This window comes from Saccharomycopsis crataegensis (assembly GCF_037102585.1).
Source record: "Saccharomycopsis crataegensis DNA, jcf7180000000072, whole genome shotgun sequence".
In the NCBI taxonomy this organism is placed as follows: Eukaryota; Fungi; Ascomycota; class Saccharomycetes; order Ascoideales; family Saccharomycopsidaceae; genus Saccharomycopsis; species Saccharomycopsis crataegensis.
In genome coordinates, this window is record NW_027043819.1 from 500,113 (window position 1) to 516,576 (window position 16,464).

The 16,464-nt window shown below is 37.3% G+C and overlaps 8 protein-coding genes across 8 annotated transcripts; 2 read left to right on the plus strand and 6 right to left on the minus strand. All coding sequences in view use genetic code 12, as the record gives it.

The window, feature by feature from the left end:
• Positions 1–161: 161 nt before the first annotated feature.
• On the plus strand, positions 162–998 carry SLC1 (1-acylglycerol-3-phosphate O-acyltransferase SLC1; the record flags this gene model as incomplete). The annotated part of the gene is made up of 1 exon (XM_064993820.1): positions 162–998. The coding sequence occupies one exon, from the start codon at positions 162–164 to the stop codon at positions 996–998; it is 837 nt and encodes a 278-aa protein (XP_064849892.1).
• Positions 999–2,007: 1,009 nt separating this feature from the next.
• Positions 2,008–3,213, minus strand: MUM2 (Mum2p; the record flags this gene model as incomplete). The annotated part of the gene is made up of 1 exon (XM_064993821.1): positions 2,008–3,213. One exon carries the CDS (start codon positions 3,211–3,213, stop codon positions 2,008–2,010), a length of 1,206 nt encoding a protein of 401 aa, XP_064849893.1.
• A 485-nt stretch (positions 3,214–3,698) lies between these two features.
• RPC11 (DNA-directed RNA polymerase III core subunit RPC11) lies at positions 3,699–4,168 on the minus strand (the record flags this gene model as incomplete). Its single annotated transcript, XM_064993822.1, has 3 exons — positions 3,699–3,734; positions 3,801–4,064; positions 4,130–4,168. The coding sequence occupies 3 exons, from the start codon at positions 4,166–4,168 to the stop codon at positions 3,699–3,701; spliced, it is 339 nt and encodes a 112-aa protein (XP_064849894.1).
• Positions 4,169–4,653: 485 nt separating this feature from the next.
• Positions 4,654–5,784, minus strand: DASC09_002200 (sphingolipid delta(4)-desaturase family protein; the record flags this gene model as incomplete). The annotated part of the gene is made up of 1 exon (XM_064993823.1): positions 4,654–5,784. One exon carries the CDS (start codon positions 5,782–5,784, stop codon positions 4,654–4,656), a length of 1,131 nt encoding a protein of 376 aa, XP_064849895.1.
• An 880-nt stretch (positions 5,785–6,664) lies between these two features.
• DASC09_002210 (Ssn2 protein) lies at positions 6,665–11,830 on the plus strand (the record flags this gene model as incomplete). Its single annotated transcript, XM_064993824.1, has 1 exon — positions 6,665–11,830. The coding sequence occupies one exon, from the start codon at positions 6,665–6,667 to the stop codon at positions 11,828–11,830; it is 5,166 nt and encodes a 1,721-aa protein (XP_064849896.1).
• Positions 11,831–12,158: 328 nt separating this feature from the next.
• Positions 12,159–12,359, minus strand: DASC09_002220 (uncharacterized protein; the record flags this gene model as incomplete). Its single annotated transcript, XM_064993825.1, has 1 exon — positions 12,159–12,359. The coding sequence occupies one exon, from the start codon at positions 12,357–12,359 to the stop codon at positions 12,159–12,161; it is 201 nt and encodes a 66-aa protein (XP_064849897.1).
• A 321-nt stretch (positions 12,360–12,680) lies between these two features.
• DASC09_002230 (uncharacterized protein) lies at positions 12,681–12,905 on the minus strand (the record flags this gene model as incomplete). Its single annotated transcript, XM_064993826.1, has 1 exon — positions 12,681–12,905. One exon carries the CDS (start codon positions 12,903–12,905, stop codon positions 12,681–12,683), a length of 225 nt encoding a protein of 74 aa, XP_064849898.1.
• Positions 12,906–13,826: 921 nt separating this feature from the next.
• Positions 13,827–16,331, minus strand: UBP14 (ubiquitin-specific protease UBP14; the record flags this gene model as incomplete). Its single annotated transcript, XM_064993827.1, has 1 exon — positions 13,827–16,331. The coding sequence occupies one exon, from the start codon at positions 16,329–16,331 to the stop codon at positions 13,827–13,829; it is 2,505 nt and encodes an 834-aa protein (XP_064849899.1).
• Positions 16,332–16,464: the final 133 nt, after the last annotated feature.

A 16,464-nucleotide genomic window follows, 5' to 3' on the forward strand; every position in this document is an offset into this window, starting at 1 on the left:
CGGTCAGCTGGTGCGCATAGTATTTGAGAGAAAAAAAGAAAAAAAAAAGCCCAACAGATTAAAGTCTATTCTGTTACCAGATCTTAATAAACAACTGATTCGTATCGTTAAATCATCTTCTGCTCCATAGGTAGCTGTTATAACATACAACGAAAAGAAAAATGGGATTTCTTCAAACTTCCAAATTCTACCTCAAGACATTCGTTGCGGTGAACGTGTTCTTCGGATGTGCTATTTATGGGGTAGTGGCATCTATTGTTCTAACTCTTATTGGGAAACAACATCTTTGCCAATGGGCTACTGCTCGGGCTTTCTATGGAAGCTTTTCTAGAATTCTTGGGATCAAGATCGAAGTCCTTAATGAAGAAAGACTTGTTAATAACCTTCCTGGGATTCTTATCGGTAACCATCAATCCACTTTGGACATTCTCATCTTGGGTAGAATTTTCCCAAAGGGCTGTACTGTCACTTCCAAAAGATCACTTCAATGGATTCCTTTCCTTGGTTGGTTCATGACATTAAGTGGCACCTTCTTCTTGGACCGTAGCAACCGTGAAAAATCCATTAAAACTTTGAATGATGCGTTATCTAAATTGAAGCTGCAAAGCAGAAGTCTTTGGATCTTCCCAGAAGGTACCAGATCATATACTAAAGAATTGACATTGGGAGCCTTTAAGAAAGGGGCATTCCATCTTGCTGTTGATTCTCAACTTCCGATTTTCCCTATTGTGGTGAGTAACACTTCTAACCTTATCAATTTTAAGGAAAAAATCTTTAATTCTGGGACAATTTTGATCAATTGTTTGGACCAAATCCCAACCGAAGGATTAACCAAAGAAGATGTTGGTAAATTGACTGAGGAAGCTAGATCTAAGATGCTTGAGGAAGTGGAAGCCTTGGGGTATTCTAAGGTGGGTGTTGCCAAAACCAATGGATCTGATGATGATGATAATGCGTCAGTGAAGAGTGGTACTGAAGTCACTGCGTTGTTAGATTAATTATATTGCGCAATTTAATGTGTGCGTTCTTGCTATAAAGCTCTAGACATAAATTACGACTTTTAATTATTATTTGCTAAATAGAGGATAGGAAAGGCGGCGGCTGATATTGGTTTAAAAGTGATCTAATATTTGGTTTAGCCTTCTCTTACTTGGAGGGGAGTGATAAATAATGGCATCTGTAGATGCATGTTCATTGATCCCTACAAACAATCCTATAAAGTGTATTTTTTTTCATGCTATTTGAAATAGATGTTTGTATTATAAGATACCTATGTATATATGTGCCTTGAAATTATTGTAATGAAGTACACCTTCTGAAAAAAAAAAAAAAAGAAAATAAATGGGGGTCATCATCCATCACGAAAGATTTATATAATTTCTTTTGTTTCTGTTCAGGGGTATCATTAAAATTATTACGAGTATTTACGAAGCTCCTGGAGTACGTCAGATTTTTGTTCATTCGCGTCTTGACTCAAGTCGATAATCCCACTTTGGAAAGATTAACCCTTTTGGTTTAAGATTTGGGAAAAGAAACAGAATAATATAGAGAAACAATATCCGTATCAGTCAAAAAGTAAAATACACACACAATACATGAATGACAAAAAATTAAAAAAAAAAAATCATAACATGGTGAAGCCACAAATTTTAGAAAAAAATCAACAAACTAATCCTATTTTGAGGTAATTCAATGGTCAAAAAAACATCTTTAAGCTTTCAGCCGCAACTAAGTAAATAAAATAAAATAAAATAAAATGAAGAGGTTTAGAAAGTCTTCTGAGAAATTGTCTCAAGAACTTAACGACAAATAAAGTGATAAGTGAAAAAAAAAAAAAAAAAAAAAAAAAAAAAAAAAAAAAAAAAAAAAAAAAAAAAGAAAAAATAATCATATGGGGATTAAGGATTTTAATAGAGAATGTTTTGTCACAAATCTGGAAAGATTATTTTTAGAAGAATCCAATATGATTCATCATCTCAAAAAGAAAACATAAAAAAAAAAAAGAGTTCAATTGGTTGTTGCAATCTCTTTTTCTAATCTTTCCTTTTGCCTACTTAAAGTCTTCATTTCGTTAACTAACAACCCAATAATTATATCATGTTCTTTTGCTTTTCCATAGTCAAGCAATTTCTTAAATTCTGTGTTCTCTTGTTTCAAAGTTTCTTGTTTAATCAAGAATCTGTGAGCAACCTCCTGTACATCATATTTCCCGTATTTGGTGATACCATTTGGTGGAGCGATGGCCATGGCAGTCATTATGGCTTCAAGACGAGCGTTGGTGTCTTTTAATTTTCTTTCTTGAGACTCTGTGTGCTCAACCAACTGTGCATACAATCTAATAGCAGCACCACTGAGTTCAACAGTTTCCTTTAGAGCACCACCTTTTGTCAAACTAAGTTCCTCGGAAAGTTTTTCAAGCTCTTGTCTTTGGTGTAATTTGCTATTGAGAACCTCATTTATTTGTCCTTCTAAGCGGACGTTATTGGCAAAATCTGTATCATTAACCATCGTGGACTCTTTATATGTAGTTCCCAAAGGAGAGTGGATAAAATTGGAAGATTCAGAACTTGTGCTATCACCGAAAGCACCATACTTAGCTGTTGAAGAACCTTGACTATTGTTAGAGTTCAAAATGCCACCGTTATTGGAAACATAAGCGACAGCATTGCTATCAGAAATATTGAGGGTGGAATCCCTAAAGACAACTACCCCGGAATCACTTTGGGAGAATTTTTGTAAGCCAAAATTATGGACACTGGAATTGAAAGCAGGTGCAGGTTGGTTAATATTTTTAATGTCAAATTTCTGTAAAGTGGAATTAAAAGAAGGTTGAGAGGCAGTGGTGCCAAAATCTTTTGTGAAATATTGGGAAGCCCTGGTATTCTCCATGCCATATATGGAACTTTCGGTATTGTTCTGGTTGGCTGTGGCATTAGGGCTGGAAAACTGATGACGGGATCTTTGACCAGTAGAATGGGTAACTTTCGTAGTGTCCACAGCTGAAGAAGAGGAAGAAGAAGCACCATGAGAAGAGAAGGAGAATTGAGAATTGACGCCGTTGTTATAGTTGTTACTGAAAAGAGACAAGTCATTGTTGTTATTAGCGGTGGTTATGGTGCCGCCACTGTTATTATTAGCGTTATTCAAGCTAATCAATTGAGTATAAATGTTTTTCTTGGGGTTATTATCAACTGATTGGTTTGCATTAAACATTTTGGTGTTTTTGATTCTAAGAATTGGCAATACTGAGGAAGTTGCTTGTGTGTCTAGCAATAGTGGGATTTTTCCACATATATATCACCCTTTCTTGTCTGTGGCACTCTTCCTAATTGAGTGTATTAGGGAAGATGATGGACTTTCAATGGTGCTGGCTGGTTCCCAAGAAAGTCCTGATACGAAGCTTACTAAGTTTAAGAGAAGGACAGAGGGATCGTGGTTCCTTTATATAGGCGAGCGGCCCGCTTCCCAGGAAGCATCGATTGGGAACCTCTCATGTTGGGAGGAGGCAAACCGTGCCAGGGCGACACAACCACATAGCGAGGGGCTTCCTTACAGCGGAGAGGGCGATATAAATGCAAAGGGTTTCCTCATGGAGTTTTATTCGACATTATAGTAGATTTATGATATAGTACAAGTGATATGAAAAAGTACACAACACACACAACAACAGCAACAGCAACAGCAATAAAGCGGAGGGATCAGTTTTCTCTCCACTGGTTACCACAGCTAACACACTATATTACCAGGTTAGTAAAATATATCAAAACAGTACCAATCTTTGCAAACAGCGCAATACTCACTTTATAAAACGTTGTCATCGGTTCATCAGCACTTCTAATTTGTAACTGGAAGAAATAGGCTCTATCACCACCACAAGACTCAATTGGACATTGGGCACCAGTTTGATCCACATTGTCCCAGGCCCCGTCACCACCCAACACATCATCCACTTCTTTACGCTCAAGCTTCTTTCTGCTGTATAATTTGACACCCTGGATTGGGAATTCATAAGGACAAGTAGGGCACACAAAGCAGTTTTGACCTGTTGTACCGCTCTTCGAGACCTAATATGATCGTTAGTAAACCCTGAACTTCGTCCGTCTCACCTCATTGGTAGCAGTATACTCACAGTTAACATGTTCGAGCAGTAAGGACAGAAAGTAAGCATCTTCGTTTATATTTCGTGGTTCAGTCTTTGAGTTTCCGCGGTATAATTTGTATTTTTTTCTATGATCAATCGATTTATTTTCTTTCCACTGCAGCTCATCACAATTTTTTTTGAAAAAAAATTGCAGGCACTCGCCTATGGGCGCATAGAAACTCAATCTCTGGGAGTTTACCTTGTTTTCTTGGAAAATCAGTTTACAGAGCCCTGTAGTTCTAATTTCTAATTAATATATCATAATAGCATATAATTCCTACTTTTTTATCAAAGGAAAATAATTTAATCTATTAAGGTGAAGTATTCGTATCTTTATAATGTACAACAAACATTCTTTCTTTGAAGTAGTACAGAACGTAGATATCATTTATTGTATCATCTATTGTGCCATCTATTAGAGAACAAAATAAAAAATGGATTCTATATCATCAAGATGATCTCCAAGAATTGAGATGGTATCTCAGAAATAAACAGTTCCCGGAACTTTCCACCTAATTAACGTTCAAATCAACTTTCTCCTTGGCCTTTGCATCCGCCAAGTCTCTTTTCACTCTATTCCACAAAGTAATATCCTTGTTGCACACGAAATCCACAATAGTATATGCCCAGCTCTTGGTCTTTGGTAATGGCTCATAAAACTCATTGGCAATCTCATTAAGTTTAAATAACTTCGACCATGCAACGTAAGGAAAATCATGATGCTCGTTGTGCAACCCCACATTCCAAGTAAAGAAATTTAAAATCCCATAATAAGAGTAAGTTTCTGGAGGAGGAACGGTTTCATTTTCCATCACAGTATTGATATATAATGATTTGGACTGAATATATTCTTGACTGGTAGGAGGGTTCAAAATATAATGCTCAGAGATGAAGTGACCTGCACAAGGGTGCAATGAGCCAGCAAGAAATGAGCTGATAAGAAAGTAGTATAATGAGTTAACACCCCATTGCTCCACCATGACATAATCTACAAGTACCTGTACCAAGACATTAAGGAAATGTACTATAGTGAATTTGACACTAGTAATGAACATTGGTCTCAAGGCGTAAAAGAAAAGTTGAAAGGTGGCAAAAAACGCCTTCCCAAAGATGTTGGATAAAAAGATTGCTTCAAATCGTGTTGGCAAATCAGTATCAAATTGCACATCTCCCAAAAACTTGTGATGTAATTGATGATAAGGCTTGAAACTTGCCGAATATGGAATACCGATTGGCAAGTTGGCAACAATCGAATAGAGTTGGTTATGCAAAGGCTCTTTGAATGCCAAATTATGAGACATTTCATGGATTGCAAGGAAGCAATTCTGGTTTGCAGTGGCCCCGATCAAGTAAGCAATAGAAAGAAATTTAAAACTGAACACTGGGGTGTTTCTCAATGAATAAGCACAAAAAAATTGTAGAGACACGACACAGAAGATGATATATTTGGTGAGTGGTTCATGGCCAGTGAGCTTCGATACCTCAGGGTGACGGCGGAGGATTTCTTTGCGTCGATACGTGTGTGGTTCTTTCTTGTCTGTCCAGTAGAAATCATTAAGTTTCCGAAGATTATTGATATCTGCCACAGGAGCACGAACATCGATGGTCTTATTGCTTGGTTTGTGGTGGATCGTTTCAGACATGGTTATATAGTTTCAAATCTCTGCTGGATATGGAGGAGAAAGATGATAGACACACTAGCAAACTGTGATTAAACTGATTCCCACGTCCTTCGAGTATTAAACTGCGGTCGTTCAGATTGTGCGGTAGGCTGAAAATTTCCGATCTATGTTGGTTTCATTTTATTTTTCCGGTCCGGTGACGACAACAGTCACCCCACTTTACCTATTATGTCTTTAGCGGAAACCAACTAGATTAGATAGACCCAATACAGTCAATCCTTTGCCATGTGTGTTCAGTATCGACTATATTGTTTGTGAGATGAACAAAAAGAGAATTTCCGTTTGTCTTTCAACGGCTAAGCAAGGATGTAAAGTGGGCAAAACGTCAGCTGCATGCCAATCTTTGTGAAAAGACACAGTTGAAAAGGCATTAGTACAAGGTAATTGATAAAGTAACTTGTATATAATCAATATTGGGGCTTCTTTGGGATATTTTGAGTATTATCTATGGGTTCCGCTAACCCCCTACTGGAAAGCACTCAAGGTAGCAAGCACATACATGAGAGCTCTGGGGTCATCCACTGGCTTTTGCTTCAAATTTCCTTCATTCAACTACTAGTCTGTATACCTTAAAAAGGTCTTGGTCGATCTTTACTTCATCACAGTAGATACTTTCGCACAGATAAGCCGAAAATCAGCGATACTCTTGAGACTGATCTACCCATTTTTGATCGTTTATCTTTGTGATAACGGCCAGAAATAAGCCAACCGCAGTCACATGATCCGGCAGAGTTTTCGATGGTGATGAGGGAGCCAGGAAATCACCACAACTCCCAACTGTTCCTCTACCACAAACACAAACATTCAACAGATAGATGACAAGGGAGTGTTGTAGCTAATAATGCATTCAGGTCTACATCCCGAAGACTCATTCACAAACTTTTACAGGGTGCTAAAAATCCGCCAGATCAAGTACTCGGTGTTTGTTTCCTCAGTACCATCAAAGAATGAGCAGATATTATTGGAAGCTGAGCTTCATATGAGAAACCTGCATAAAGAGGGACTCTTGTTTCTGACCAATAAAGAATTATGGGCATTTGGTTTGAACGATGAGGAAGTTCCGGTTCCTTTGGAGAAATTCAACATGAAATGCAAAGAATCAAACATTATACTACCCTCAATGATTTTTACCTCTAACAATAATCATGGCAGTGATACCAGTAACAGTCTTGATAACAATACCTCAAAGAAAAATAGTGAAAATCTTGACTATTCTGTCGCGTTACAATCTTCGAGCGCTGGAACAAATGACAATTCCAATAGCACCGCCAATCCCAATGACCCGCAACTTAACCGAGACCCAAAGTATCCCAATTTCCTCTACAGAGTTCTTCTAAATGCAATCAAGAAAAAAATATTGTTGAACTTGTCAATCAAAAACTGCATTACTCCATTTGGTGATGCGTCTATCATAAATTCTCAAAACAGACTCTCGGATTTCTTGCTTGTTGACCCTCAAGTTGCGTTTAACGGCGATGTTCTCATTTCTATTGCTACGAAGCCTTCAAATTTAATAAACTTGTCGAAATACCTATATCTGATAAACTCTCAAAGCATTAATAACAGCTACATTAATAATTCAAACTTTGCTTTATATTTGGCTCCATCAGGCATCAGAGCTTACTTTGCTAACCATAATTTGATGGATTCTCTAGCTCCTACCCCAAGCAACTGCAACAACCTTTTTATAATGCTTCATGTATTGATGGGGATATTATTTAATAAGAAAGTTAATGAAATCAGATGGGTCAAATTGATTCCTGATTTGCGCCATTTGAATGGTATGACCCCGCAAATATCCAAATATCTTAAGCCAGTACAAAATCAAAAATTTGTCATTTGGCCCTTAGACCTATGTTATATTCAAAAAGGAGAACTTTTTAATAACTCCTCCAATATTAAGGTTTCGGTGAACGACCCATTTGAATTTGTTGACGACTTTATTGATCTTCAGCATGTTTCTGAAAAAGTGAGCTCCAACATGAATGCATCCCAAAAAACGCAGGATACGAAAATTGACGCCGCCAACATAGAAATTGAAGAAACTAATGCAAAGCTAATACCTGAAGAAGATTCTCAAGAAATAAAAGTGGAGTATGATAATGATGATAATGATGACGACGATGATGATGTGAAAGTTGAAAGCAACAAAACCATTACACCAATAAATGTCGATAGCCAAGAACCTCAAGATGATTCTGGAAATAGCAACAATTGGAATGATCTTGATGAGGAACTCTTTGGAGAAAATAACGGAGTTACTGATGCTGATTTCAATTTCTTTGATGATAGCGATGATGACGTAATTGCCAATGAAGATGCGATGGCTCCTGAGGAGCAAAAGCACCATGAAGAGGTAATGATGAACGAAATACGACATAAAACCTCCCCGTCAGAGACTCGGCAATCTGAATTGACCAGGGAAATCATTAAAAGTATCGATGGTAATGAAAGTGATGCACCAATGGCTAGGGATGTGGATGAAAATGTATTAAATGAAATACATAATAATAAACCAGCTTTTGATATTCCAAAAGATGAAATGTGTTTGCCATCGACACCTTATAATGATCCAGGTGCCCCATTACCGGTTACAAATACCCCGGCGTCAACACATCAAAGTATTTTTTCTCCATTGAAGTTTAATCCTGTAATAAGAGAGGTTGTGGATAACAAATATGACAAAGGTGGGAAATTTCACGTCCCTCATAGCATGAAGCCAACCTCAAAAATCGACATTTCCGGAGATCACAGTGGCTCGACCAATATCAATAACAAGGGCTATCTCAATAAAATTTTGCCCAGTCCATCAGTGCAATCCGAAGATTACTCAATTGTGGTACATTCTTCAGATGAAGATTTGACCTCTGATAGTGATTCTGATAGTCAAAAAGATGAAGACGAAGATGAAGATGAAGACGACGATGATTATGATTATGATATGGGAGAGCTACAAGAAAGCGGTAAAGAGCAAGAAAATGGTGAGGGTAATGAGAATATATTAAAAGGAAATAGTCAAGACGTAATTAAAAATGACAATGATCAAGATAATAGTGAAGACAGTTTGAAGGAACCAAATCCGGTTCTGACAAAACATAGTATTGCAGAGCTACAAGCAGAGGTAGTGGGAGCAAAAGATTCTTTGAATAATGGAAGATTTGACATAGAATTAGACCCTCGAGTTGACACCAAGGATGATTCAAGCATTAATTTCAATTCCTTGGAAAATATTGACAATACAAAATTAGACACTAATATCAATTATCAAAATATTCGTACCCCGGAACTCCCTCAAACCAAGACGTTCCAAAAGTACAGTGAAGCACCAAAGGCACCAACGCCGTTAAGTGCTGCAGTAACCCCTAATGAAACCACAAATTCTCCAAATGTTGAGCATTCTAATTCTTCAACACCTACCAGTGGAGTTTTGGGATCCTCCAACAACGCTAAAGCCAAAAAGCAGGCCACCGTTAGGTATCACGATTTCTCTAACTGGATTCAATTTTCAACCAAATGGATTCCCCTATATACTATACCAGAACGATATTTTCATAATAACCCAATAATTTCAGAAAAAGATTTGAAAGTCATTTTGCCGTTCTTGGTTAATGCATTGGCATTTGATAGATCTATGATTGAGAGGATTATTACCAGAAGTTTAAAATTGAAAGAAGAGCCTTTGAAGTGTCTTGATGATTATAATTCGTTGGCGGATTTGATACAATCCACTACGACGGAGTCTCACATGGATGATACTATTGATATGAACGATTTTGAAAACTATTTTGATGAACTCGATTTCAATGATGAAACATCCCTGACAGTCAAAAAATTTACTGAGGATCAGGAAGATTACAAAAATATTGAAGAAGTCATTAACAGTTTATTCAGCTCTATGAAAAAAATCCAGTTGGTCGAATATGTTGGACTTGCCGATGACTGCGAAAACAAGTATGATTTTATTAACTCTTTGATTTCCACCGATAACAATGATTACGATGATCCCATGATGAACGACAATTATTTAGAAGAATTTGGTAACGAAGCATATGCAAAAGAACTTCAGGAATATGTGTTCGATATTCCACCTCCTTTATGCAAAGTTAGAAGAATGAACCAGGAAATGACGGTGGATTTGGTTACCCTAAAGATGTGGAAAATATTGTCATTTTCACCCTTGTATGAGAAGCACGATATCAGGTTATTGTTTGTAATCAATGAGCCGTTTGCGGGGACAAAAAGATCGAAAAACATTCTAGAGATTTCTCTGATGATGGTTAATAATATAGCGAAAAGCTACGAAAGTTGCGGGTTGGGATCTGCTGGATTAGTTTCTGGACGTGAAATTTTTGAGGATTTTGAGCTTTCTGGAGGGTTGGTTGAGCTGCTTAGAAGTGGTTCCGACAATTCAACTGTACAGGTTTTGACACGCATTAAAAATGGAGTCTTCAATATCAATTACCAGGGAAACAGTGGGGACGAATACTTTGAAACTATGAAACAAAAGTTCGATATTTTGGGTAAAATCCTTGTTCGAATTAATGATCTTGATGCTCCCAGAATTGTCATTTTATTCGGTAATACGTTTACCGATTTGTCCGCTATTTTAAAAACAGTTTCAGTATTTTCCAATTTTCACTCGCAAATTTCGCAGATTGACGATAAGAATGCTCCTTCATTTCAAATCCTCCCAACAAAGACTTTCCTCAAAGACAATTTCTTCACTTTACCTTCTCAGAATTTTTTTCACCGGCTTTCCTTATCCTTATACAATAAGTATACCGATGAAAGTCAGGAACTTTTTTCGAAGTTAATGGATAGAACCCCAAGAAAGATTAACTTCCAATTAACCAAAGAACCAATTGCCAACACCTTGATGAATGAAGAACTATATATTCATTTGGCGTACGAAAGATCAGCAGACAAAAATTGGTGTGTTGCTAGCTGGTCCGATCAATGGGGGAGAACTAGGAAAGTTAGGTCGTGGTATGTTTACCCAATTAGCAATAGCAGCCTATCAAAAATTGGCAATGGAGGGAAACTCAATAGCAAGGATAGCATTAGAAAGACATTTGAGCAAGTTACAAATGATATGTGGCAAGAGACTGCAGAGTTTGCAAAAAATCATAATGGCAAATACTTCTTGGTGTTGACTAGGTTGAATGGGGTTATTATAGACGAAGAACTCGCGCACTGGAAAAGATTATCGCAGGGAACCAGTGTGCAAATCATTTTGGTCACAGTTAACTCTAATCCCAGGTTGATTTTGAAAAATTTCGGATGTCCTTTCCCATTCAAGAAAATGTACTTGCAACAAACTGATGGGTCAGGTCATGCGAAATCGTCGAAAAAGAAAATGTATCCTAATTATAATTCGGAGATAACTAAAATTCAAAGCAACATTGATCACATCAAGGACGAGGGGAGCACCAACAAATTTGCCCCAGAAAGCAATGGCGCGCATGCGGCCGAAAGCCCTGATTTCTATCAAGGAAGTAAGTCAGTAATTGCAAATGATTCACTATTGTCTACAAATGAGACTTTGAGTTTGAATGATTTAGAAAATGGTGAGATTAGTACACATGATATTAAAATCATGAGTGCTAGCGAGGAATTCTATGGGGTTATTTTGAAAAGTTCTATACCCCTTTCAAATTCTATCAACAAGTTTGCTTTCCGCACAGGTTATTTAATCAAGCCTTTGAATAACACTACTGATGAGCGTCTTTTAACTTTTGAAGTGAACTTGCTAAGTTATCCAAGTTACTTCACCCATATGAGCTTGTTGAGAGAGTTGTTGACCCAGTTTAGAAATTTGGTGGCGGTAAACTCTTTATTAGGAGATTTAAGTGACGAATATTCTTCTAATGACTACGGCTTCACTAATATTTGTGCTCCTGATAGTGAAATAGGCCAAAGTAGCATCAACAATGAGTCATTGATGCCATGGCATATTCGGGCAGTGAAGAAAGTGATGAATGTTTTGGTACATGTTAGAGTGGAATGAAAATAAATAACTGTTACAGTTGTTATTCTTTTTTTTCAAAAAAAAAAAATGATTTCTTCGTTGGTCTTATTATTTTGCATATTTCTTAGTTTGATATTTTTTGTATTTTTATTTGCATATCTCGTTAGTAATGAATATCATGGCATTTGTTGGTTGTTTACTTATTTATTTATTTTTGCTTTCTTCTTTTTTAGGTATGTAAGCTCCAGGTCCTCGCAGTTTAGAGTATATATAGAAACCGGAATCATATTTTATTCAGTCTAAAGTCAGATTTCGAAACATTTGCACAGCCTCACAGTGCCCCTGATGATTCATCTAGCCACCCAGCTCACGTTGTGCCTGAATCAAAGTTGTCGCTATCGGCATTACAAAACAGATCAATGCCTCCATAATTGTTAGTGTATATCTCATCGTGTAATGCAGTGCCTTGACCTGGGTACACCGCACTGATACAATACTTTGTTGTAGGGCCTATTGCCATGACTGCCCCTACGTGGTCAGCGAACCAATCCTGACTATCTAAACTCATTAACTGATTGAACCAGTTGTTGCGCGATAATGCTTCATTATTGTTATCATATGACCATGATATCTCATACTCATCACGTTTATAGCTCAGCTAACCCTGCTTGCTCTGTGCCAAGCTGTGCATTTCATTGGCGGTCCTCGGTGCATTACCATCCTGAATATACACATAATTATGACATGTACCATTAACAGTCAAAGTATAACCTACCAAATCCCCCTTTTCAATCTTCAGTGGCTCCGCATTAAATATGTTACCGCCTAGTTCTCGTTTCACTGGATAGGTTGTGGACGCTTGAAAGTTCACTTTGTACGTGCCTGTGGCCTAACTGTTATTTGAGTTATTATCCGTAATTAGCACTAGAGCCGCACCTATGAGTGCACCAGCACAAATAGCACAAGCAGGTATACCTGTAAACAGTGGTACAATACATGCCACACAGCCGGCAGATCCCGCATACTTCCATAAAGCAGCAGCAGAGGTAACAACTAATGATGCCAGATCCAGGTTAAATTCCTGAGCTACAGACACACCCGACCTCTTTGTCATATTGGTACTATTATAAGTATTATAAGTAAGTACAGCTCTGTTTACTGTTAGACCATAGGCGCTAACAATGTTATTGCCAGTTTCAAATTGCTTGTTACTCAAAAACAGCGTGGAAGCGTTAGTAGTGGCGCTAGCTAATACTAACTTATTGATAACTTTTATTGTTGCCAGTGAGATATTGTCTATTTTTTTTTTTGGAGTTGTAATTTATAGAGATATGGTTGTATATTCTTGTTTAACTCAGTTAGTATTTTATTCCTGTGACAATAATTAATTTGCGATGTTTAACCCTATATATATAATAAAATAGAATAACAGTGACGTGTTTAGACGCAGTAATAAGTAATGAGAAGTGAGAAAGATAAAAAGTTTTGCTAAATAATTAGGTTCCTGCATGATTCCGATAGAACAACAAAATTTGTCAGGACTTGGGCAATTCACTAGGCGACATCATGGTGGTCTGACCGGATAGGATGTCCGGAGCTCCGATACGGTCATGGATATAGCGTTGGTTCTGTCCCCGGATGTCGTTTCCCCGGGGCTGCCTGCTACTGGCCTGAGAGCCGCTGGTCATCACACAAGTGGACTTATATAGTATAAAATAGTTCTGAGCATTTGATTACAAGAAGGAAGAAGAGGAAAAAAAAATATTAAAACGACCCATTGAAAAAGATTTTTTGGGATGTCAGTATTTTCTCTCCTTGGGTTGTCATCAAGATTCTCATTGATTTTGGTCCTAATTCTAAGCTTCACTACTGTTTTACGTTCAAACAAGAAAAAGAAGGGGTAAAAAAAAAATTGACACAATCTATATATATATTATATATTATATCTTATTGACATTTAATATTTTCCAGTACATAATTCTCTATGAATTTCAACACCATTACATTAGAAATCATGCTCTCTATACTATTTATATCAATTTATATCATCTTTACCACCCTTTTTAACAAATACGTATAAGTATCCATTCTTTTTCATCTCATGTAAGCTTTTGCCATCATTGGCCAATACAACTTTCTCATCATTATACAATACCCATTGTAGTGTACCTTCGACCATTTGCTTAACAAATGTCACGTAGTGACCGGTATGAATTGAGCTGCCTTTATGACAAACCACGGCTTTTAAAAAGTAGTTTGCTTCTGCATCATCTGTAATACCATCGGATTCAAGGATACTCTTCACTTGATCATTGGACGATGGTGCACCAGTTGTGGTAGAAGCATCAGCTTGAATCTCTCCATCGTCGGTGGGGTTGTTGAATAACCACTCCACGGCAGCCTCAGGATTTTTATTATTCAAAATAAGAGCCTTTCTGACAAGTTTCGAGCTGAATCCCATAACCACAAGATTATCAATTTCATCTTGCGTTGGTTCATTAGGATTTTGGGCAGAAGAATTACCGCCTGCAGGGATCACCAACGGATCATCGATATCATCGTCCTCCATATGGGCAAACAACCAGTTCATGGCGTCTTCTGGGTTAGAGGAGTTGGATACATTGTATAATGCCTTTACGCAACGAGGTTCAGGGAATCCCATTTGCAAAAGTGAGTTCATAACATCCTGGTTTGGCTGAAATGTTTCGCCTGACGACGATGTTTCTGGTGCGTCTTCCTCGTCAATTATCAAATTTTCGGATTGGGCATCAAGCTTAATTTGCGACCCGGTTATAGTATACTTCGATAAATCAATGGTCTCATCAGGAATAACCACTGGAACATCGATTTTGGTTGGTATCCAGTTCACAAGTTTAGCTCTTTGGATTTGTACCAATAATGTGTCTGGCAATGAAGCCAACTTCGAAGTTTTAGCAAAGTTCTTACCATCAAGTTCTAGAACTTCATCAGATTTGAAAAATGATTCGAGCGCATTATTGATATCTACTGGTTTGTAGTGAACTTTCCCGTCTTCGTCAACATGGTCGACCTCATCAACAATATTTAAAGAGAGGTATTGATTCAATTCATTTAGGGCTTTAAATTTCTCGGTGCCAATCAAAGACAATTTATTGTGAATAACAAACTTCAAGGCATTGACTGGGTTACTTTTAAAGCAACTAGATTCCTTATATTTACCAACGTTCTTGCAGTAGTAGGATTCAATTTGATCTAAGAAGAATAACAAAAATTCAAACGCATCTTGCTGGTTTGGTGAGGCAAATTCTGCATTAGATTTCCCAATTAATTGCTTGAAAATTGGCAAACTGAGCCCCTTTTGCCATTTTATCGAATCGGTAGAATCTTCGTTGGGAATGGAATATTTATTCGACACTAGTCCATTAAAAATCTTAATCATTTGTAAGTATAAGTCATCAAATGGTTTGGATAGAGCGCCATCGTCAAAATTGAAAATATCTTTTCCATAAAAAATCTCCGCAAAACCTTTGAGATGACAAAGTACTTGTAAGGTAGAATTGATATAACAAGAATTTCCCAAGTTTTTCAATCCCACCAAGTTTTCCCCGAATATTGGCTTCAAAAGCTCACCATTGTCAGACTCCATATTGAATTGCCAAGTCAAATTCTGCTGGATATTTAATTCTGTTAAAGTTTTTTCATTCTGCTCAGCGAATGAATCGACATTAATACCAAAATATTTTAAATGTTCTGCTAATTTTGGGACCTTTACTTCATCATTACATTGGTAACAGTAGCAATCAGCCTTCTGCTGCCTTAAGGAAAGAGATCCGAGTTTTATAGCTACTGGGTGGTCGTTATTTTGGTCATAATGAGCCAAAGCATGTGAGTTTCCTTTGAGACCACCAAACTGTTGACGCCCGCAACCAATGTTACCACAATGCAAACAAAGCCATAAATTCTCATCAACATCACAGCTGCTGCAATGCTTTGCCAAAGAATAGTTTTCTGGAATGAATTTCGCAAGAGATTCAGAGTGTCTGCAAGGCTTAATTTCTTGCTCCCATGATTGAATATCATTTTTCAAACTCATGGAAGTGGCAGATAAAATTCCCGCAATCGTTGATTTAATATTATTCGATATGTTAGAATTCAACACTTCATAACCTGTCGCGTTCAGGACAATACTCAAAGGTATATATGAATCTTTGTCGACCTCCAACAATTGGTATTGGGATTTGTAGTAATCATCCTCGTTTTCTTGAAGGATTTGCACTTTATCAAGTTTCAAACGTTTTTGAAGTTGTTCTTCCTGAACATCTTTCTGGAAAAACTTCTGGATATTTAAATAAAGCGAATGTCCAGTGATTGAATAGTGGGCGAAAGTGTAGTTCGAATTTTCAGATTGAATTAGTGGGGCAAACCCTTGATAGCAATGGAGGCAAACGTTCAATCCACCAGGCAATTCCGGAGTTTGAAAGCTGAAAAGACATTGATCCTTGAAAACATTGGCAGAAGGGGAAGGAGGATGAATTGAAGGGATTGATACTTCAGTTGTCATGATGAAGCTTAATGGTTTTGCCACTGGAAGGAAGATGATGAGGCTCAACTTTGAAATTTTTTAGGTGACGTCTTTTTTTTTTTTTTAGGAAAAAACCAAATACCAAGGCGGTGGGAGAGTTTATAATCTATTG